General features: G+C 41.4%; 1 protein-coding gene across 1 annotated transcript in view; it reads right to left on the bottom strand.

Annotated features, from left to right (window-relative positions):
• Positions 1-23,739, bottom strand: part of LOC103136403 (LIM and calponin homology domains-containing protein 1) — a 48,853-nt gene extending 25,114 nt beyond the window's left edge. Inside the window, exons 1-12 of the mRNA XM_016670320.1 lie at positions 23,388-23,739; positions 12,810-12,880; positions 12,648-12,717; positions 12,448-12,554; positions 12,334-12,364; positions 12,129-12,239; positions 11,082-11,209; positions 10,882-10,952; positions 7,821-8,022; positions 7,478-7,675; positions 6,826-7,134; positions 5,016-5,085 (exon numbers count right to left, since the gene is read on the bottom strand). Coding sequence (XP_016525806.1) covers positions 5,016-5,085; positions 6,826-7,134; positions 7,478-7,675; positions 7,821-8,022; positions 10,882-10,952; positions 11,082-11,209; positions 12,129-12,239; positions 12,334-12,364; positions 12,448-12,554; positions 12,648-12,717; positions 12,810-12,880; positions 23,388-23,450 — 1,431 coding nt within the window. The 5' untranslated portion in view covers positions 23,451-23,739. The remainder of the gene's footprint in view (positions 1-5,015; positions 5,086-6,825; positions 7,135-7,477; positions 7,676-7,820; positions 8,023-10,881; positions 10,953-11,081; positions 11,210-12,128; positions 12,240-12,333; positions 12,365-12,447; positions 12,555-12,647; positions 12,718-12,809; positions 12,881-23,387) is intronic.
• Between the last annotated feature and the right edge of the window lie 236 nt (positions 23,740-23,975).

Here is a 23,975-nt window from a genome sequence, read left to right as displayed (position 1 = left end):
AACGAGTGTCTATCTCGGCAGCTGTAGGGGTGGGTTCGGCCGACCAGGGTCGGTGTTCCGCAGGGGGAGGGGAGGATGCACATCCATCCATGACAACACTATAGCATACAGCAGCAGAGATGGGTGACTGACCCACAAACTGTCGCAATGATCCGCATAACACAAAGAAACAGGTTAAAAGGAGAGCAGGAAGCAGAATAAATAATAAATAATAATAATAACAAATAATAATAATATGTTCTGCTTCTCCAAATTATGGAAAACTACCTTAAAGTGGAAAAATCCCAAAACAAGTCCAAGAAATAATACATCTCCTAGAGTTGACTGTGACTCTGATAGGGATTAAATTTATGTTTGAGGTTAATAATTAAACATATTCCTTCTGGAAATATCCATGCACACATCTACCAAGCTTGGTAGAAGACTGGGAGATAATTAAAATGGTTAAGGTAGTATCTTATTATTGCGATTCAGCGGCTTGTTTAGACGACACTGGAGTTTCTTACACGGTGTTACACCACATTCTGTGACCACCGTATTGTGATCGTACAAGGCACTGTAGCATTTTAACACTATGCTACGCCAAAAAACAAACAAAAAAAACAAAAAACAAAAAGTAAGCTTGCGGTAATGAAGGTGCGGGTAAAATAAAGAAAAATCCGAACCAAGAATAAAAACTAAAATAAAAAGTCGAAAAAAAAAAAATAAAGAATAAAAACTAACATTTTACCACTAATATGACAACTATTATGAAAATATAGACAATCACAGAATATGACTTCTTTTTTGAAACCAGGTCTCACAATAAAACTTTTCTGTAACACGTCCCGTAGAAGTGTGAATTAGTACTCCACAAGTGTGAGAGCGCACATGCGCAGACGTAGGCAACAGGTTTTATTCTACGCATGAACAGGCAGACAACAAAAACAATAGTGGATAGTATATTAATGTTGTGCATTAAGTAGCAGTATTGTGCTACTTAATCTGTTCACAATCCTGTCGAATATTTTCTGGCAGGAAATCAGAAATGTTATACGAGTACGCCATTCATGGGAGACTGTAACCAACGGGTTTAGAATGCGGTGGAAGCTCAGGGTCAAAAGCGCATGCCAGTTCGACGACATGCTAAAATCACAGCGCCATATAGTGGCCTGGCATGATAACTACAGCCGACTCAACTACAGCGGTCTCGCAAACGCAGCCTAAAACATGCAGGATGCCAGCCCCCGAGCAGCAGATGAATGAAGCACTGAAGCCTCGCTAAAGTTTGGACACCCCCTGAATATTTACAGTCACATCTTTCAAATGTTTTGGGCGAGAGGTGGGGTACACCCAGTCTGTCACAGGGCACTAAGAAGAACATGTTGAGTTAAATTATTGTATTTAAAATGTTGCATAATTTTAGCCATTTAAAGCTGCAGCATGTAACTTTTATAGAAAAACCTTACTATGTGTATATGAGGCAGATAACCTGTAAAAAGATCAATCTCCTTGTGCTGCTATTGTCGTCTCAAGAAAACAACCGATCCCGCTCATAAACAATCAATTAGAGTCAGGTGGAGGATTTTAATCAATCTCGTGAACGTGCTGCTAAATGTGCTAATGGCGGAGAATCAACTTACTTAGCACTCACTAAGGCTAGTCAGACATGCTAGCAAACTAGTCTAGCATGCTAGTTAGCCTAGCATGGCTTCTCCCCATCAGGCATGGGAAGAAGCTCCATTGTAGCAGAGAGGAAGGTGGTTGTTGGAAAGGGTAAGAGTATGCACTCGGGCATGATTGACAGCGCTAAGACCCGCCTCCTGGCTCTGATTGGTTGTTTCAATTACATCACTGGGAGGAGGCAGAGGAGCTTGATTTTTTTCATATTATCTTTCTCATATCCTACTGTCACCACATAGTGACAATTTTAACAAATACATAAAAATATATGTATATTTTTTATAAAAGTTACATACTGCAGCTTTAATTAAGACCCATCAGGTGCCTGATTCTTCTTGTAGTTCTGCATGCGTTTGTGCAGCTTTGTTTCCTACTGAAACTACAAGCAGGTCAATGCAATGCAGAGCAATTCAGAAGTGCTTTCAAAATACATGAGATAGTAAAGGGAAATTTGTCATTAGGACCCTGAAACATGAGGCAATAACTACTGACTAACTACTCTATGAGTAAAGCAACAGAAAGGGGCCAGTGCTGCTCAGAGCAATGGAGGCTGCTCTGGGCTTGGGGCTCGTCATGTTTGGCCTTGTCCGTACCTGCGATTCCCCTCTGAAAGCCAGGAGCTCAGGTCAACGGTAGTCATTGATACCGCTGCTTTGGACTGGAGTCGTCTAATTGACTCTGGCTCCTCCCCTCCTCCCGCTGTGACTGCCTCTGTCGGCTGCTCGATCTCAGTCAGACCCCCAAAGGTCACAACCCTGCCATGACCTCGTCCAGCCTTTGCTGATCCGCTGATTCCGTAAGTTCTCTGCAGACAAGCCTGACACACGGGGGCTGGCCTATCCTCACTGTAGATGCGGTCTCACAAGTTAAGAGAAGGAAACACACACACACATACACAGAGGCACAGGAAGCAGACGGGGACAGGGCGGAGGAGAAATCATGGAAAAGAAGATCAGACTTTGAAGACAAAAGCTTGATGAGGTTGAAATGTTTAGTTAGACGGGAAGCGGTGGGTGAACAGAGGACAGAGCATGGGGTTTTCTGTTTGGATCACTTCAGCACACAAACACACTTCGCATTTCTATCTCTTCCACTATTAGGTAGCCACATTTTCCTCCTCACTGCTGCTCGGCTGGAGCACAAAACACCCCTTTATCCTGTTCCTCATGTCGCAATGAGATCAGCACAGAGACAGAAACAAGGCCGGAGCAGTGCTCTCACACACACACAGTTACGCACACACACGCCAGCCAATTCCCTGCTCCTTTTAATGCCAGTTGAACGAGAATATAGAGAAGTGGAAAGCTCCAATGACAATTAAAATGTGTTTAGAAAGTTGAAACTTCTGAATGTGTGCCTTTAATGATTACTAACTACATGTTTGGGGTGTAAACAAGACACTGCAGTGGTTATCTTGGGATGAATCATTTCTGTTGATTGATAATGACGCAGATGAACACATGTGCAATTCATTGCACAGTTGAACACATGTGCAATTCATTGCACATGTGTTCATCGCAGTGCACTGTGGTGTTGGTTTGATAGGCGTTTTCTCTGGGGGAAAAAGGAAACCGGAAAAAGTTGCAATTCTTCATCAACTGGAAGAAAAACTAAAGGTGTGAAAACGCCCTCCGTCTCACCTGACCAAATATTCTCCCTAACGTCCAATTACTCTACATGTTTACATTTGTGATGGTAGTTGGTATAAAAACTGTTTTCTCCTTCCGTGTGATGGTTGTTATGGAAACCTTGCCTCTCTGCATGCTGTTTTTTTTGCTGCTGTTCTTTGAGATACGTCCCTCCCTCACCGCGTCCTCTCTGTGCGTGGGGGGAAGATGAATTTGAGTCATCGTAAAGCCTCCCCCCACAGTTTCCACTGGTTTTAAACTTTGTTTTTATTATTAGGTGAGTAGCAGTCGTCTTGCTGCCATTTCCTGATTCAAAAAGATGAGTGCACATCTATCTTACAATAAAAATAAAAAACAGCAAATCAATCATCCAACCAATGAAAAAAGTTGACACAAACTATTGGTTGGATTTTCCTAAAATGTTCAGTAAGATATTAAAGTTCAGCAACAAAAGATGAACACATTTTAAGGCTTGGCTAAGTGTGGAGAGTCTGTGTCTGTATGTAGCTAACCGATACTCTAACTCACATTCAAGACTCAAACTCACTATTAGAGCTTTCACTTTGCATTCATTTACGGAAGCATTAGCTATTTTTAAAGGTAATTTAACACACACACACACACACACACACACACACACACACACACACACACACACACGTACACGCACGCACACACACACTCGCACAGATAGATATGATGCAGTCATGTGAAAAAAAGAACACCATACAGCATTCCGGGCGAGAGGCAGGGTACACCTTGGACAGGTTGCCAGTCTGTCGCAGGACTTTAACAACTCTGCAAAGTTCAAATTATATGCTAAAAGTGGTCTTAATAAACCTTCAAACATTGCCATAGGATCTACAGCAGTTACTGTCAAGTCTTCTGGAATAATGCTCTTAGGGCAGAGGAGTCTAACCCTGAATTATTTAGATACTAAAGCAGAGGAAATATTGGGTATGAAACAAACAGAGCACTCCAGGAAAAGAAGCATTGAGGTCAAAGTGTCATGGTTTGGCTGGACCTGGACATCTCATCTTCATACGACCCACCATGAATCTCAGCAGGTATCAGAACGGAGCACCGACTCATACTAGGACATCCAGCCAGGACTTCCTGAAAAGTCCTGGACCAATCCAAGCCAACATCCTGATCTCCTTGAGAAACCCTTCAAACATCTCCCAGCTGTAAGTGCGGAGTGGGTCAGACTTTCCTCAGGCTGACGTTAGAGATGGTGGAAGGCTATAGAAGTGTCCAACAAGGGGTAAGACTATGTATTAGGGAGGTAGGTTGTCCTACATTATTTCTTATCAAACACATGAAGTGGTATCGTGTCTGGTGAGTAAAAAATAATATTTTTTACAATGGTTACCTGTGATTAATCACTTTCTTTAACTGAGACAAACAAAAGAAGGACTAAATTTTGATGCGTTTGTGAACATTTCTTTTGAAAAACTCATTGTTTTAATGGGGTGTCCTAACTTTTTCACCTAACAGTACATCCCTGACGTACAGCACTGAACTACTCTCATACAGGCAGTGTGTTTGGCACCTTGGTTCAGTCATCCTGAGCCTCTCCCACTTCTGTACATCAGACGGACTCATGGAGGAGGAAACAAAGCTCATTGGTCCGTCCCTCTGAGGGAGGGGCCTGCTTTGGCCCCGCCTACGAGCCAGGTCATCTCTCTGCTTATTTGGCATCGTCTTATCTTTTCCCTCTTCTGCCTCATCCTCCTCTTCCTTCAGGGAGGGGTTGTCTTCACGGGTTATGATGTCACAGACCGCTTCCTTCTCGCTGTAAAATCCATAGCCACAGGCGATAAGCGGGGAAACGTTATCCATCAGAGTTAAGCATATGTCAACCACTGATATATGTTACTGGACTGGACATTACGTGACTTATGTGCCACTCGTGCGCCATTACTATGTATTGAGTCAGGAATATCAGTGATCGGGGAAAATAAAACAATAATGCAAAGAATGTGAAAAAGGGAAGCAATGTTTTCCTTTTAATTGTCAACACTATGCCAACTAGATCACAAGATACAAGGGAATCCCATTTTACAGGTCAGGAAAAGGTTTTAATTTTAAAAAAATATAGAGAAGTGGGAAGTAGGTGAGTTATGCAAGCTTGATTTGAACCTTAAAGTCAAGCTTTAAGGTTAAAGATATAATAACTAGTTGCTGACTAGTTATGCTAGCTTAATATGTACTGTGCAGGTTGGTGTTGTTTTGGTTCAGTTAACAGAAAAATGAGGTGACCAACACACCTACTCTCTGACAGATAATCAGGAGAAGAGGTGTTTAAATTGAGTAATCAATCAGCGCTGTATTCAGACCATCCCTTATTAATAATTGCAATGTAAACATCAAACATCAATGTAAACATTGAGCCCATTGCATAAAACTGTAATGGGCTTAATGTTTTGGGGTTTTATGTACTTTTTGTGGGGGAAATGTTTTTGTGTTTTTTGATGTCGATTCATGATACACTTGAACGTAATCTCTCCCCTGCCAGCTAGTGGAGTTGTTGTCAGTTCATTGCCATGACAACGTGTCTGCATGCAGAGTAAAGCTGACATAGGCTGAGTTTCCATTAACCACAAAACTGTGCAACCTGAAATGACCAAAAACAAAAATGGACGACAGGAAGTGGTAGGAGGATGATGGTTTGTTTTTGGTTTTTTTCAGATAATCTGCAGCCGGATCCACCAGAGCTCTCACAGCATCACACAGTTCATAAAACGTTGGTGTCATTTAAACGTGTTGAATCCATAACTATGTTCATTTGTGATTTTACTTTAACTTCTTATTTAATGGAAACACCAAAGTTGCAAAATTGTGTTTTTTAGACGTTAGCAGAATGTAGACAAAGTTCTGCACACATTTGTGATGGAAATGCAACTACAGAGACAGAGAAAAGGCAGAATGCAAGTGGTTTAAAGTTGTTTTACATCTGTTTATCTGTATTATTTTCCATCGTTGTGTGCACTGCAGCAGTTGTAATTCCTAAAAGTTCAATAAACAATAAAAAGCTGGACTAAGAGCCTTGTTTGTTTGTTGAAGGTGGCAATAGCCATTACAATCATTAAGAAGGATGAAATATTTTATAAAGCATAGGAGCCATAGTTTGTTAAATCTTAACAAACTATGGCTCCCTCAGCAGCAAATATGTCAAATTAAATTACTGACCAATATAAAAGAGAAATCCTCTTAGTCCTCCCTTGCATCTTGACAGAAACTAAACTGTTTATAGATTTATCTATCAAGGGTGAATACATTTTTTACATATCAAAACATAGTTTACAGAAATCGGATAAGAAAAATATCACTGCAACCGATTCCTGGACAAGTCTGGTTTTGTTGACATGACTCAATGCATAGTAATGGCGCCTGTAGGTGCACGTCACTTGCAATTGTGGCTAATAGGCGCTATCCAGTATCCAGTAAAGTATATTGATGTTGTCAACCAGTGGAAAAAGGAGAGATTTATTATTGGTTTGGAGAAAATGGAACACATGAGACCCTAGCTGACCTGATCTCCATCTGCTGCAGGGTCTGCTGTGAGGCTCGCCTGATGCCCTCCCAGCGCTCTCTGTCTCTGGTGGTGCAGGCTGGAGGAGGGACGAACTGATGGACCCTGGAGTTACCTGGGCTCCGGTGGACTCGTCGGGATGCCAAGTCGTCTCTGTGGACATCGGGAACCCTCCTCGTCTCCGAATCCTGCTCCCCGTCGGAGGAGGAATCACAAGCCGGACTGTGGGAGCTCAAAAATTCATTTTCAGAGCGAAGAATGATGTTCGGAGACGGTGACCTCGTTTCTTTTTCCTCCGTTATCGCAGTGCTAGGGGTCGCAGAGGGGACGATGGACATTTTTAGAAAGCAGAACACACCTCCGGTAACATGAATCAATCAGCAGCAGGAACATGCGGGTCACTTGGGACAGTCCTGTTGGTTAGTTTCTCTTCACAAAATCAGGAATCAACCAAAACAGGAAGCATTTAACTCAACACCAAACCACCTTCTCTAACATCAAATCCATGACTCATCCACCCTGTGACACAAACCTCATCGTGATGAAGCTCCACAAGCCACAACATCAGCTTAAGCCAAACTCTGTCAACACAACTAATTAGTGAGGAAAACCAGGCGCAACAGCCGAGCCTCTCATGCCTGTCCGCCCTGACCTGTTGTAGCGAACGGCAGCAGGAAGAACCTTAATTCCTGCCTTCTTCAACTTCTCCAGCCTCCTCTGCTCCAACACCTCCAAGTCCTCTCCCTGTTTCAGTTTTTCGGCCTGGCTTTCAGGTGCCCAAGTCACCGTTTTGGGGGGTTTCTGCTGAAATCCGGTTCGTTTGGTTTGTTCTGGAATGGTTTGAAGGTGACTGAGGAATGGAGTGTGATGGCAGGGGACAGATTAGGGGTTGAAGACCTCACACCTGTGGAATTCTTCTTCTTTTTTTTTTCTAACCTCTACAGAAAAGCATTTGTTTTTCCTTAAATAGCTCAGATTGTTTTCTTGGTCATTACCTCCTCTGCTCTCCTTCCTCTGGGTGTTGTTTTCGTCGCGGGGTCGGGATGTAGCAGCTGGCGTTGGCTCGGTTTGGAAGAAACTGGTTGAAGGGAACCGGGCATCTGGAGTCGCTGCTGGCTGTTCTTCTGGCCAACATGTCATCTTTCCGTACGTCGGGTTTCCTGCTGGGAGCGTCAGCCTCCGAGTCGCTGCCGCGTCCTGGGGATCAGGGTGTTAGAAACGCATCAGTTATGCATAAAACATTCTGCTAACCACTGAACACAACTAACAAGTATAATAGCAATGCATGCGATCAGTCTAAAAAGATTAACACGTTAATATTACGTTATGCATATTAATCACATTATATATTTTGTGCATTAGGGCCACTATAGATACAAAAAATGAGGAGTAGGACATTTTGGCAAAAAAACTTGGAAATGTTTAGATTAATCTCAGACATTTTCTAGAAAAAAAAGAAGGAATTTTCTGAATTTGAAAAGTTGAAAATATGCTAGGAAAAAAATCAGACATCTTGAGATTAATCTTATAAATGTTCTAGAAAGAAAAAACTAGAAAATTTCTGAGTTTCAAAAGTTGAAAATTGGACTTTTGTAGCTCAGAAATTTCCAAGCTTTTTAAAAGAGTTTTTTATATTTTAATCTCAAAATTTCTATGTTCTCTGGCGAAATTTACTCCTCCTCCTTTATGCTTTTTCTGTCTACAATGGCCATTGTAATTTTGACGTAAAAGCCCTCAGTGGGTTGTCTTTGTCACAGCAGTGTGTTACACAGTTCAATGCAGAGCTGAGAATGTTAAGAGAGTCAAGCTGGCGTGTTCAGCTGCAAATTTTGCTTTAAGAAAAGAGTTTGGATTAAACCAAGGTGCTATGTACATATTGCAACATTGAGTTATCCTTCCGCTGAAACACAGGCTATTTATAGTCAACATTTCTAAATTATGTTTTAAACCAAATGACTTCTTTTAAACCTTCCAGAATATGAAGTCCTTGAAAAACAAAGTCCTTGGACATGTCTTGTTTGAGACAATAAAGCATTTTCTTAAACAATGTCCATTTCTACATTTCAAACTTAGATAGGCATGGTGATCAATCAGAGCTCTAGAGCAGTGGAGCAGTAGAGCACACTTCCTGCTAAAGAGCCCCCTGGTGGTTGAAGAAAAATCCACATATAAACCGGAAAATACAATAAATGAAAAAAAAAAAAAAATCTGAATGCTTTCTGTTATTGTTCAGGGGGCCGGACCAAATGTGGAGGCGGGCCGGATCCGGCCCGCGGGCCGTAGCTTGGGGACCCCTGCTCTAGAGTATGATTAATCTGATTTCATTTTATATTCAGTTGGCAGCACTAATAAGTTATCTGTAGAACTGATCAGGAAGAAATGTGCAGCAAAGTTTTTATAGTCAGTTTATTTGTGTAGTGTCATAAGCGGTGGTTGTGGTGAGGATATGGACCCAGAAGGTAAGTGAAAATGATGACTTTAATGATGGTATCCAGAAGACAGAGAACAGCACGGGGAAACAGGCAATGCATGACAAGGATCCAACGAGAGACAAAGACAACAGGTGGGTTTAAATACACACGGGGTAATCAAGGGAATGAGACACACCTGGGAAACAATCAACGGAGAAGACGCAGAGACAGACTAACAGGGAACAGGACTACACAGAAAAAAACTCAAAAATAAACACACAGAAACACGGATCATGACATGTAGCATCTGGTCCTCTGCTGTTCTCTCCCCACTGCTTCTCACTCTGCACACCTCAGACTGTCACCATGAATCAGAGTCCTGCCATCTGCAGAAATACTTAAACCACTCTGCAGTTGCGCTGTGTATCAGAGATAGACAAGAAACTGAGTACAAACGCTTTTTCCATAATGAGAAATAAACACGTTGACATTAAGAATGAGAACAGACTGGACCAGGGAGGCAGCAGTGAGGCTCAGCGGAGAGCAGACCTCCTGACTTTAAAAGATTTGACTTTGGTATCTTGAAATTAGGCCTCTGTCTCTTTAAGAAACTCTTGCTCTTTCTAGAACTTTGTCTTCAGGAAGTCATCACAACACCTCTGCTTTAAACCCTTTAACAACATGAGCTCAGCTGATGCTCAGTTCCACCAGGTGTTTGCTAATTGCTGCTGGATCCAACAAGGATCCAACGAGAGTCTGAAGGAGCTGAATGGGGGAGTCACACGGGAGGACTGTGTCTTGGGCGGAGCTAGGTCCACCCAGCATTTTGCACAGCTTAAATGGTTGCCATGGGAGATTCAAGGATTTCTCAAACATACATGAAAGAACATGAAACATTCCAGATATGTTAACATTAGAACATCACATAAGGCTAAAACAAGTCAATTTTACATAATACTGTTCCTATAAGCACAACACACCTCTAACCAGAACCACAAAGCCTACAAATGTAGACTGGACTTTGAATCGGTCTGCAGATGGTCAGTGAATATAGCAGGAAAAGTCCTAAGTGGGCAACCTAAATTAGTACATACACGCACGCACGCACGCACTGTGATGTCCAGCAGTTGTCTGCCCTCAGCCTTAGTTAGTAGTCACCTTATGCCAAGGGTAAACCTAAACATGGACTGCTGTGGAGGAGAGCAGTCCATGTATTTTTGGGTAAACAGTTTCGTGTTTACAGGAATAGCTCAGCATTCCTGAACTTTGTTTCCAGAGCTGTTGAAGACAGTTTCTCCTGTTCTCTTGAGTGGGCTTTACACAAAAAAAGTTTGAAACTAGACAGCAAGCAGCAGCAAGAAACCTGTTAATGACTCTCTAGGAAAAAACATCACAGATGAAAAGCAGCTGGTATAATCTTGGGGTGTTTGGGGTGTTATTATATGTTGTGTTTGTACTTTACTTTTGTCTTTGTGGTTTATTTAACTTCAAAAGGTCTTGACATATTCAATTCATTATTATTACTTAGAAGTTGTTGCTATAGCAGTTTATCTTATTCTTGTGTTCTGTTTCTTGTATGTTTGTTTATTTCTGATTATTTGACAGGTTTTCTTCTTGGTATTGCAAATAAAAACATGCCACCAACCATCGCTGTTGCCTCGATTCACAACATCAGGAGAGGGGCTGTGCTGCGAGCGGGAACCAAAGGAATCCAGACTGAAGAAGCAAAAGCAGAAAAAAAAAACCCCAAAAGGATATAAAATATTTAACTTTTAAAAAAATAACAGTTACATTTATCTAAATGCGAAAGCAGCTTTTGTGTTGACAAGATGGCTGACATCTGACCTGTCAAGAGAATTGTCCCGAGTGTGTTGAGGCGGAGAGAGAGACTCGCTCCTCTCCGAGTCCCAGCAGTCGTAGCCGCTGTCTCGAACGCTGCGCTTCTGAGAGATGTCGCCGCCATCATCACTTTCCTGCAGAGACAGGAAAACGTCAACGGACAACCAGACAACAAAAGCTGTCCCTGCCTTAACAATAAAACTGGACTTCAAGTCTAATACCACTCTTCTGAAACAGAGCACCATTCAACAGTAAATGTTCCTTTCACTGAACCCAAATTTGTTGTGTTTTTTAAAATAGCCTTAGCTACAAATGCATACATGTTGATAGGAGTACCAAAGTTTAAATATTTGCCACTTTGAAAATCCTTACATGTGAAGGTTTATGAGTCCTTCCTGCTGATAAAATGTTTAGTCATGCAGCACAACCCCTCTGCCAACCATTGCTGTGCACTGCCGACCAGCTGAGTCAAAGAAGGCTGTTATGTTTTTTACTCAACTAAATTACAGGGTTTTTATTCAAAATCTTTACGTGGGTGAATGTGTCAAAGTCAAAATAACAAAGAAAACAATATAATTATTATAACAATAGCAACTAATAATGTTACATTGTTAATTTTATTCAATATTTGTACCATTTTGTTATGTCCTCTCAGATGCCACTGGACCTGGTCAGCCACTGGACCTATTGATTTTACACTGGTTCTTGTACTCCTAATTGAACAAATTAAAGTTGTGTTGTTTTTACAAGGTGGACCAAGCTTGTGAACCTGTTGGTGTATTTAAGTGTGCTGTTCTAGTGCAGTTATCAGGTAAATTTGTAATTCGGTCCATTTATGTATGTGCTTTAAAAGACAGAAGCATTTAAGTAAATTCAGCTCTGCTCTCCTGCATCCTCCTTCAAACAGGAGGATACAGAAAAACATCTGTATCGGTATTGGAAATGAAAAATGTAAAATCTAATGTAGTGAATATTGTCTGGAAACAGACATGTTGTTCCATGTTGTGTTGGTATTCCAGACTCTTCCAGGTGTTTTCAGACTAGTTGACTCACCAGCTTCATTTGAGCCAGAAGGCCTTCAAACTCTTTCAGGTTCAGATTAGGACCGGTATAGGAAGGACAACCACTGGCAGCTTTTCCAAGCCAGAAAACCGTGTTCAGCACCTGACAGGCAGACATGCAACATTTCCTTCATATCTAGAAGTGAGAGGGGAATGAATGTGAGAGGACGGGGGGCCAACTGGAAACAAGGACTTACATTTTTTAGTTTGCGGTTGCAGTCAGAGTCCCTGAAAACATTGAAGTATGTCATACATTATGCAATTTATAATTCAAGCGTTTAAAAAAAAATCCCAGAGAATTGGTTATGTACTTGAGATTAGCGCGTATGGAAGTATCCTGTAAGTCCCCTGGGTCAAACAGCTGGGAGCCCTTCAAGCCCAACTCCTCACAGCCCCGGAGAAAGACTGACAGGTTGTCCTAGAGGGAGCAGCAGGGGACCAGAGGCAGTTAGCACCAATCAGGAGGCTGCTGTACTGGGCTCAACATCATGCTGCAGAGGCGCCCTCTTACCAGCCCGGCGATGGGGGTGGGCAGTCTGTTGATCTTCTTCACCAGTCCGGGTTTGATTGCACTCAGCAGCCTGTGGAGGAGGGGCAGGAACAGAGTCTCAGTCCGTGGGAGTTGTTGCTACGTCAGGCGTCAGAAAACAGAGAGTGATGTCAGGAGCCCTACTCGCATAACAGGATGCCGTTCTCTAGCGCGCTGCGGAAGTCTTTGTCTCCAAAGCTCTTCCCTGTTGCAGCCTGCAGAGGGAGGACAGGAAGACATGAGGACATGGGGCAGAAGAAAAGGAGACATTTGTTCACGCAGCAGACAAGAAAACAACAAAGTCCACACATGTTTGTACAGGTTTATCAGGAAAAAAAAGACTTTCAAACTTTCAGTTTGTGGAATAATCTGTTGACAGGACAAACATTAGATTTCCACTCCGTACATCAAATCCTTATGGAAGAGTGAAGCTGGACAATAAATCAATAGTAATAATAATAATACAGACAGACACGTGATTAATATCAACAAATATGTCCGACAGATTGTTCAATGACTTCACTGAACTCCAATTCAGAACTGCACATTTTCTCCTGTTGTTGCTCTTCTATACAGGCTGCATTCTAAAGTGCAAAAGAAAGCGTTGTCCTGGCGACAGATTCTCCCACCTGAGCGGTGGCTCTCTGCATCTCCTCCAGAGTTACCATGGACCTTTTGCCTGCTTTTCTGATCCTGTCTGACCCGTCGGGTGAACAGAGCACCGTGAGCAGTCAACGTTTGGCATGTTGTTTTCTAATTTTAAAGGGACAGTATTATGTATTTTCTATTAGCCACATAAAACCATTTTAATCACACAATCAAGTAACTCTGTTACCTTCACTTGTCATAAAAACACTGCATATATCAAATATGACTTAAAAGAACTTTGACTTCATAATTTAACTTCTCAAAATTGGGCCTGTGTCTCTTTAGGTAGATCCTGGTCTTTCTGAAACTCTGCTTTCAGGAAGTCATCACAGCATGGCTTCTCTATTAACCTTTAACAAAGTTTTTACCAGTTTTTCACCAGTAAAAACATAATGAGGTCATCAGATGTGCAGTTCTACCAGGTGTTTGCTAATCGCTGTTGGCTAGTCTGAAGGGACCTGAGGGGGAGAGCTGCTCTGTAATAAGGAAGCTTGGAAACTGCAGCTCAGAAGAGTTTTGTCCTCCACTGAGCTGTACGCAATCATTCTGCTGCGTTTTGCACAGTAAACAGAGTCTACACAGTTGGACTCTATTTACTGACTTTTCTTAGAAAGAGATGGAAAAGCATGTCTTCTTTTCATTCCACTTCATGCACCACTTTGTCTTGATGTCTCACCTACAATCCCAATGCACACATTTAAGTTTGTAAAAGGGTCAAGAGGTGCAAATATTTTTGCAGTGCATCTGATTTTTTTTCCATATGTGGGTCAGATGAAAACACAAAACATTATTACTTCTCTGTAGATCTGATTTAAATTCTGCAATTTAATCTCCTTTGCCTTGGATTCATACACTGTGACTGACTGACAGAGGAACCTGCTGCTTCCCCATTGGCCCTCCCTCCTCTCGACATTTTGCATCAGTGGAGACAAATTAAAGCGATTCCAGGTCAGTGAAACACTGCTTCATGTCCTCATTTCATTCTCTCTGAAATGCCACCACACATAGCCTCAATCCCCCAACCTGGACTACAGTTGGGATTCATTGCAGTGCAGCAGGAGAGTGAGCGAGCTAACGGCGCTATCCTGCCAAATCATCAGCCCACATACTCACGCAAGGAAACAGAGAGGAGGAGAGAGATCTCAATGGCTGTTGTGTAACCGGCGGCCGAAGATTAAGGGGAAAAGGAGATGACTGATGGCATTTAGAAGTCTAATCCAGATTAGCTCAGATTATGGTTTGCACCCAAACTGTGACTTTTGCTGGATCACGGTTCATTAACAACAGCAATCGACTAATATGGATTTTTAGCAGTTGGTGGAAATTAATAAGAATGCATGATTGTATGGGGGAACTTTTCTTTAAAAAATATGAGTATTATCTTCAGTTTATGAGCTGAAATCCGCACTATCCCTCCCAGATATGTCAAATTTATTTACATAGCATTTTTAAAAACAGGTTTAAAACTGCACCAAAGAGCAGTGGATATAGTACTTCTCTCTCACCCTCAAAAATATTTACTTTGGTTCAGTGCTCGGAATTAATGGGTCTTCAGGAAATATCTTGTGAGTTCTGGACTTCCCAGTTTAATATCCTCAATAAAGATACAAACCTAAACTAGAGAGTGAGTTTTCACTGTTTCTTCTTGGAATGGAGAGGCAGCTCTGCCTGGTAAAAGCTTCAGACAACGGCGTGACGTTACACCACTGCTAACCTGCTGTACTTCCAGCGTTAGCTCTGTGAGTACCAGTCAACCTGAAGAACATTTGCAGACTTAAAGCTCAGACAATAGACTAAAGTCAGCCCACAGCTTCAGTTATTACAACTAAAAACTAGCAATCAGGCCTGAAATCTGGGTGTAGTGATGGACTCAGATCTGAACCTTCAGAGTCACATGAAGAACATTTCTAGAATTAGAGGACTAATATCTCAGCAAGATCTAGAAAAACTCATCCACTGTCAGGACTCTGGATTTTTGGGTTGGGTTTAGCTTTTCATCTTTATCATTATGTTTTAGTTTTCTTTAGGTTAGCCCTTAATGGTAATTTTAGTTTTATTATTTGAGGTTATTTATTGTGGTTAAAATGATCTTGTTATTGCTTTCCTTATTTCAGCCTTCCTGTGGTGTTTCTAGTTATATTTATTTCTTAGTTATTTCATCAACCTAGGTTCAGTTATTCTTACATGTCTGAGTCTAGGCATACCTTCCTTTAGTGGTTCCAGTTAAATTATTTCTTTGTTAGTCCTTCTAGCGTCCCTGTAGTGTTTCTAGCTTTTCTTATCTGGTTACCTTAAGTTTAGTTCCTTTATGTCTGCATCCATGCCCATCATCCTTTAGTAATCCTAGTTAGGTTATTTCTTAAGTCCTTCCAGTTTTCCCCTGTAGTGTTTCTAGTTCTCTTTGTCACTTTATGTTTAGTTAGTCTTTTTGTCTGAATCTATGTCCATCTTTCTTTAGTGATTCTAGTTAGGTTACTTCTTTGTTTAGTCCTTCTAGTTACCCTACCTCTATGTTCCTTAGTTCTTTTTGTTGTTAGATCAGCCTTGTTTCTGTTTAGATTGTTTTCCCTCGTGCCTTTTTCTCTTCTAGTTTATCAGGTTTTCTTTAATCTTAGTGTTTCTTTAGTATTAGAAGTATTTTCAGCTCCCTGATGTTTCCTCCCTTTGGTTTTCCCCAGCAGATCTTCTTAGCCTCCCTGTGCCACCTGCAATCAGTTATCTCATCTAGCTAGTTCCACTGTTCCATTTGCTACCTCCCAGTATTTAAGCTCCTCTATCTCAGTCACAACTTGCCAGTCTGTAATTGTCACTACCCTTGTTACCCTCCCTGGTTAACCTGATGTTCCCTTGTGTTTCCAGTTTGCTTTGTCTGTTGGATTTCCTTGCACCCTGGAATTTTGATTTCTGTAAGCTTTCTTCATTAAAGAATCCACAATGTCCTATACCTGCTTCTACTGGGTCCACTTCTACACACATTATGACATTCATGTTTTTATCTTTAGTCGCATTGATTACTGCAACAGTGTCCTCACAGGTTTGCTTAAAAAAATAAAAAAAAAAATCAATCCTCCAGTTGCAACTGAGCCATAACGCTGCTGCTGGTGTTCTAACCAAACCAGGACGATAGAGCACATCACCCAGTTCTAAAGTCCTTCCACCAAGAGAATAGTTAGATTATAAATCACTGAACGGCTTCGCACCACAATACATTAAAGATCTGTTGTTGTATCAACCTTCCAGATTATCCACAATATCTGCATCCAGAACCAAACATGAAGAAGCGGCATTCAAATCTGGAACAAATTTCCAGAAAACTGCAAAAAGCCCAAACAATGAGTTCCTTTAACTCAAGGATTTGAGGGAATACCATTGATCATTTTGATGGTGTCTTTTGACAGAATGTAACATTTGTTTGCTGTTTTAGTGGTGTGATTTGATGATTCTGAAGATGGCATTTGACAAAATGTGATGTTTATAGATTTCTTTCACAACTGGTGACTGTGACATTTCATGATGTGAAGTATTTTGAACTCTAAAGAGAACTGAGCAGAGTGAACTGAGTCCAGGTTTCAGTCACAGTCAGAGGAAGTTTGAGCACGAGCAGCAGGATTCAAAAAGGGGCTGACTATGTTTGAGCAAGAGGCATTTAAGTTTTGTGGGAGATAAATTGAATACCTGAGAGTGAAAATAAGGAATCTTGTTGTCAGATTAAAATGTGTTCTTAGATTCTCAAAAGAGAGTTCAGATGCTCTGAAAGGTTTGCTTTCTGAAATTTGGCCCACGTTTTGATTGATCTTATATTTTTGCAGAACATCTGCCGATGTATCATAAGAGTTAAAGGAAAACACACATTTTACCATCTGTAGTGAGAAAACCTCAGCATTGTTCTGCTTACATAAGTGATGACCAGATGTTTCCTTCTGGCATCGCCTCCGTTTTTGTCTTCATCACACAAAGTCTGAATATCTCCTGCTGTTTGGGACCATGTACACCAAAATCTGGGAAACTCATCATAAAAACAAAATCCAGAAATTTACTAATGGAAAAAAAAAAACACAAATCAGTTAATTCTAGAAAAGTTCCCTCACTTCTGACATGTCCTCCAATGTTTCAGGAAGTCTGGGTCTATGAAACATTTACAGCCTGATCATGCATAATCTACCTCCAGAAGATGGTGTTTTTTTGTGTCTGTTTGTTTTTTTTTAAATGGGAACACTTTCTTTCTAGTGTTTTGTGTAGGTAGCGTGGGCTGCAGACAGTTCGTGCAAAGTGGAGGTGCTGGTTGTGTGCGCTGAAACTCAAAGAGAAATCCAAGAGGAAAAGCTGCTGCAAAGACTTAAACTGAAGGAAAAGGGGGGATTTTAAAACATCCCCCCTTTTACATTTTACATTTAGACAAATGTAAAAGCAGAGCATATTTCAAGTTATGTTTGCTATGAAAACCCAGCCAAAAGCTTCAGGGGTATTTTAAAGCCAGTAATGGTAACTTGAGTCACCTCTGTCTGTGTGGTGCTCTGCTCTGCGCAGACAGGGTGAATGGCAGCAACAGCTACCATTGCAGGCCTGGAGGCAGCAAGTGTGTAGGCCTGTCACTGTATCACATTTTACTGGACGATAAATTGTCCCATAAGTTATTGTGATAAACAATAACATTGTTGTTTTGAGACCATTTTCAAGTAATATGGTGGTAATGGCATAATAATGCAAGAATGCACTCTAAAAGACCAATAAACTGTCATTTCTAACTAACATGTAACACTGGATCTAGAAGATATTTTAAATATTCCAAATAAATGAAACAACCAAAACAACAAATAAAATGGACACTGAAGTTTCTATGAACAAAATTGTCCTTCAAAAAAAGGGTCTAGTTGAGACCAAAGCACCAGACTGGAGGCTTTTATAATCCAGTCTTTGATAAAAAAAAAATAATAATAATAATAATAACATTAATAATAATAATAATTAATAATAATAAAAGAAAATAAAAAAGACACGAGAAAAACAAAACAAAATCATCCAAATAGTAATTATTGAGCTTATTTTAGACTTAAACTTACTTTATTGTCACACACAATGGTGACTTTGGCAACGAAATGTCGTTGCTTGGCTACCGAGTATGCAGAATAATATATGTGTATGAATCAAATCAGATGCAATGACAGGCAATATAGGAGGTGAACACACCCTCTGATTTCAGCTCAGCAAATCTCAATCACAACTGCTTTATTTTACGATGTGTGTGTCCATCTGTCCAAACTGTGGGTGTGTGTGTGTGTGGGTGTGTGTGCGTGCACTAAATGGAGGCGTTAAGTATTCCCATCTCCTCTTACTACAGAGACGGATGTTAAATTAGTGGTGGCTGGATATCCACTGAAGCTTTGGAGATTTCTTTACCTCAGTCACCATCTTTCTCACAGAGTGAGGTGGCAAAATAACAACCATTTCGTCACTCCATGTCACAGCTGGTTCTCTGTGTACCAGGCTTTTATACACAGGAGGGAGATTTAAACTGACACTTTGCAGTTACTGTTTCAAAATGATGAAAAAAATGACAATTTGCACCGTTTTAAAGAGTCTTTGACTCCAGTCCTCAAGAGCCGGTGTCCTGAAACTTTTAGATGTCTCTCTTTTAGATGCAGTATTTAACAGATTTTGTGTCCCGTTGGCGGTGTGAACTGTCTCCACTGGGTTAATACTGGCCTCCTATCTTAATCTCCCCTGCAGTGTTTTTGCTTTGTCGTCTTCCTGTCCCCTAATTCTCCGCTTATTTTGGCTCTGACTATTTCTAGGGGTGTATTTATACTCGCCCACAGGTGGGGATGATTTAGAGTAGACCAAGTTGCCCTGCAAAGCTCCAGTGTGCCATTTCTGTGAAGTATGCAAAGTGTATGCGCACACACAGGCACACATACCAGTCAGCATTGAGCCTTGGACACACCCTGGTTGGATGACACTTGTCACTATGGGAACATAACACAGACAGACGCTCAGGTGTTTCCAGGGTCCAGTTAAGCAGATGAATGATCTAACTGTATGTAGACCACAGAAGATATTAAACGGTCATAAAGACGTCTAAACTGTTCGAAGGTGGTTTAAAACCAGTGACAGGCTGGTAATTTTCTGCAGATTCAGCAGTTAACCTCTGCTGATATTGACCTGCAGCATGTTGCAAATGCTACGGTCAAGCAGATTGGGAATAAACACAGGAATGTGTGTGTGTGTGTGTGTGTGTGTGTCTGACTTAGCCTGTGTGTGTGCCAAATGTCATAGCTGTCCTGGAAGGATTAACTCCAGTAGCTCCAGACAGCCAGCTGTTTCTGCATGGCAGAGGAGGAGTGAGAGCTGAGTGAAAGAATGTGAAGCAACAGCGGTGAAGATGTCTGCTCTGATTCCTTGTTTTTTTGATAGCTAGACTCAGTTGTCAAAAAGGTCAAGTTTGACAAAGATGCAGTAAACCCAGTCATCTCAGGTCTTAGAGTAGTTCTGACCAGATATCTGTAATCTGTGAGGCTAAGCTGTAATACAAGTATCTGCTGTTGAGGTTTGCTGTAAATCTGGAGGGGGAAAGCACTTTTGCAGCGGCGCTCCGACACGCTGGATCGGTTTGTCTCTACAAATAAGACAGTTTTCATCAGTACTTGGTTGTAAATCTTGTTTTAAAACATATTTTTACTCCCTGGCCCAGGTGTTCGGTGGAGCCACTGATTTTGTAATAAAACAGAAGCAGCTGCGTAGGAACAGAAATGGCTCACAATCTGCCGTCATTTATTCTAATAAAATGAACGACATTGACTGTGAACACGTACAGTTACTTCATGCTGTGATCTTCTCGGAGGGGGCAGGCAGCCTGGTTGGCAGGGCAAGGGCCATCTTGTGGTAGCATGCATCTCCACATTCAATCTAGGGCTGAAGCCAATAATCGGATTAATCAATTACCGAAATTATCGTCAACTGATATAGTAACCGATTAATCGTTAACTGGAGTATACATACCCACAAAATGGTCATTTGCAGAGAGAACAACATAATCAAAGCAGTAATTAACCCCGAACTGTTAAAAAATAAAAGCATTTTGCATAAAAAAACCCCACTCACTGTCTGTAAATCTGTTTTACCCACAGCTAATCTAGTGGCAGTTTTAGCTTCACGTGGTTTAAATTCTGCAAATAAATCCCTTATTAGTCGCCTTTTACTATTTAATTATTAATCAGTAAATCCAAAATTGAGACACCACATCAGTCTGTCACTATGTTGATGATGTTAAGTCGAGGAAAAACGGCTTAGCTTTTCACAGGTTGAGGAACTTTTTACCTGCAGATGCATCCTTTACTACTGGTGATGAAGCATTCACTAAATGAACGCTGTTATTTCATCTTAGCAATAAAATGTTTTTTTTATTTAAAAAAGAAATTGGATTAATTGATAATTTGCATCTTTGTATGTATTTCTAATATTGCATAAAATAGTGGTTAAACTAAAAATCTGCAGAATGTGCCAGTTCTGAATAGAATAATCAATTAGTAAAATAATTGTTAGTTGCAGTCCTTATCTAATCACACTCCCCTGCTCTGCAGGTCTGTAAACACATACTCTACATCAGTGCTGTTAGCAGGGACTAAATGACATAGTTTCTACTTTAATATGTCTGTGAGTCCATTTTGACGTAAAGTAGTTCCTGATGAACAGACTTTGTCACTTACTCCATCTGCAGTGACCTCAACTTAAGTCCACAAGCAACATAAAACTTCATACGGTCACCATGTTGTCTCCTCCATAACCTAAATATGAAGAAGACCTCAGAAACCCATTTAAATAGGTCACTGCTTATTTGTATTTATGTGACATTTACAGTGGTCGAAAAGCCATTAGATGCTATCCAACTGCCAGCTGGTCGTTTGAAGGAGAGGCCGAAAAAAGGTTGTTCTGTCTTACCATCGCTAACGTAAATAAGGGGAGTTTGCCAAAAAAGACTAGGTCTAAACCGTAGTCCCTTGGTTTGACAAGAATGAGCTTTTCAACAGCAATCTCTCCACTTGTTTCTCTTCCAAAGGGAACTTTGTTAGAGTTCCAGGAGTCACGGTTTCTGAAATACCGGGACGCTGTGCAGTCATGTTCAGCGTCCCGGTATAGGAGACCTATAAATTAGAATATAGGTCTCCTGCCTGGTGTCTCCTGCCTGGAATTGAACCCAGAATATGTGGAATTGAACCCAGAATATGTGGAATTGAACCCTGGAATATGTGGTGCTCACAGTGAGCACCACATATTCAGTATATTCAATTCCAGACCCTGAGGCTTTTTCTGCGTGCCTTCCCCACCTTCTCTCTCCACACAATTTCTGTCAGGTGACTGTCAATAAGGCTAATGGAATGGTCAAACATTCTCTGTATGTTTTTAAAATGCTCAAGCAGAAGACTGTAGGCAGAAGACTGTAAACAGCAAGTAAAACAATATGCCAAATGATTTCATGTAAAAATTGGTTCTCGCTGTATCTGAATAAAAAAAAAAAGAAGTTTCTCTGTTCATCTCCATCATTGTTCTTCTGTGGCAGCAAACCAAAGTTATAGAGTCCCTCAGAGTTTGATCTTAGGCTGTATTTTGTTTACAGAATACAGCCTATTCTGTAAACAAAATACAGAATAGGCTGTATTTTGCATCTTGGACTAAAAATGAGTCCAAGATGCCTCTTGGACTCATTTTTAGGAAATGTCATATTCAATGCTTTGGAGATGATGTACCAATATACATTTCTCTAAAAAACATGAAAGAATAAGGATGATTCCCTACAGTTTTAACAGATTGTTTAACGGAAGTTACGGTAAATCATGGATGGACCAAAATTTCCTTCACTTGAATCAAAATAAAACTCAAGTTTTTGATCACTTTTCTGTTAGGAATCTTGGTGTCATTTTGACAGTTGTTTGAAATTGGATAAGCCGATTAACTCTGTTGTGAAATTAAGATTTTTTTTCATCTGTACCTTGCAGCCAAGGTACAATCTAGCTTCTGTACTAAAGACTTTGAGAAACTTGTCCATGTCTTCATTACTATGCACATAGTATGTCTTTCTGTTGACATGGACTTTTTTCATTTACTTTCATTCATTTTTTAGTCATGTCTATAGCTTAACCCTCTCCTTTACCCTAAACCTAACTGTTACCAGTACATGTTTAACCTTGAGCTTAACCTAAAATCAGTTAACACCTTAGTCCCAAACCTAACCCACAACTTCAAAAACAGCACTTTTTCTTTAGATCATATGAGGAGCAGTCATCCTCACTATGTAGTTTTTGTTGGAAAAATGGGCCTTGCAAGGTGAGACATGCTAAAAAACACACGAGAGTATTGATAAATTTGCATGGTGACTAGACATTTTAAACCTAAATAATAAACCATTTAAAGTGTATTAAGCTGTTGTTGAGTAGGTGTTTAATTGGAAGTGAAGGTCTCAGAGCCTGAACTGAACTGGGAGCAGAATAGGAACATGAACGCCTCAACATCCAGATAAAAGTCGTCTTGCTGCAGCCTCGGGGCTTTAATGCCTCAGACTGTACAGGACGGAGCAGTGATGGAGTAAAAATAGGTCAAAATTCTGCTCTACAGAGGCTTATGGAGAGAGGCAGATGATGATGATGATGATGATGATGACGGGATGCAACAAAGCATAAATGATAATCTCATCCGGTGCGATCAGAAGCTGGTAGGCAGACCGGTTTCTTAGCCATGGCAACCGGAATCCTCTCTTCCCTGTGAAAGGGGGTCGGGGGGGCGTTTCACCGCCTGGCCGGCAGCAACGTTACCAGAAAAAAGCTGATAAATGGCGGGTTGGACCTCAGTGTTCTCAGCCTGGCTGCTTGCTTGCTAGAAGTGTTGAAGTGGACGCGGTGCTAGCTCCGTTGCTAGGCTCAACTGACAGCCTAGCGACGGCTGAAAGTTTGTTGTCCCGAACGGTCACCCGACACTGCGCAGACCCCCCAACAGGTGACGACCCGACGGCTGCCGTGTCTTTATTTATACCGCGGTGTGGCCCGTTTCAACTAAGTGTGCTGTTGGAGGCTCCCCCTGACTCACCTCGATCCATTTCTGCGCCTCCAGGCAGGCTGGCTCGGGATGGCTCGGCTCGGGACCGGCCATCAGTGGGGGAGCGTTGGGAATTCGCTGATGTTGTGAAGTCTCTCCCGTTTTCTTCCCCGGTGCCCTCCCCGCTCCACGCGCAGTCTATTCAGTCACGTAGCCCCCTCGCGCTCCAACTGCGTCGCCCTCAAAAAGAAGATGATGCAGAAGAGGACGCCGCTTCTGGCGACGCTGCAATACGAACCAGGTGCTAAAAATATCGATTCCTTGCCGTGGGAGGCTGACTCCTCTCTGCTGCTGCTGCTACCGCCGCCGCGCGTCAGGAGAAGGCGTGAACGCGCAGGCAGGAATCTCTGTAGGGGGGTCGAGAGAAGCAGGAAAGACAGAGGAGAGAGAGAGAGGGGATGGAGGGCGCCGCAGAAGATGTCCCGCTATATTACAGTTCAGATAGTTCATCTAGTGGCGGATGCTTGGTGTGTTTCATTTACTTTGAATCGTTATTTAAATTAAAAAAAAAAAAAAAAAAATTTTTTTACATATTTGTTAAAACTGTCAATGTCGTGACAGTACGAGACACAATCTGAA

Source organism: Poecilia formosa, unplaced genomic scaffold, assembly GCF_000485575.1.
Source record: "Poecilia formosa unplaced genomic scaffold, Poecilia_formosa-5.1.2 Scaffold32, whole genome shotgun sequence".
Taxonomy (NCBI): domain Eukaryota; kingdom Metazoa; phylum Chordata; class Actinopteri; order Cyprinodontiformes; family Poeciliidae; genus Poecilia; species Poecilia formosa.
This window is presented reverse-complemented; position numbering and strand designations above follow the sequence as displayed.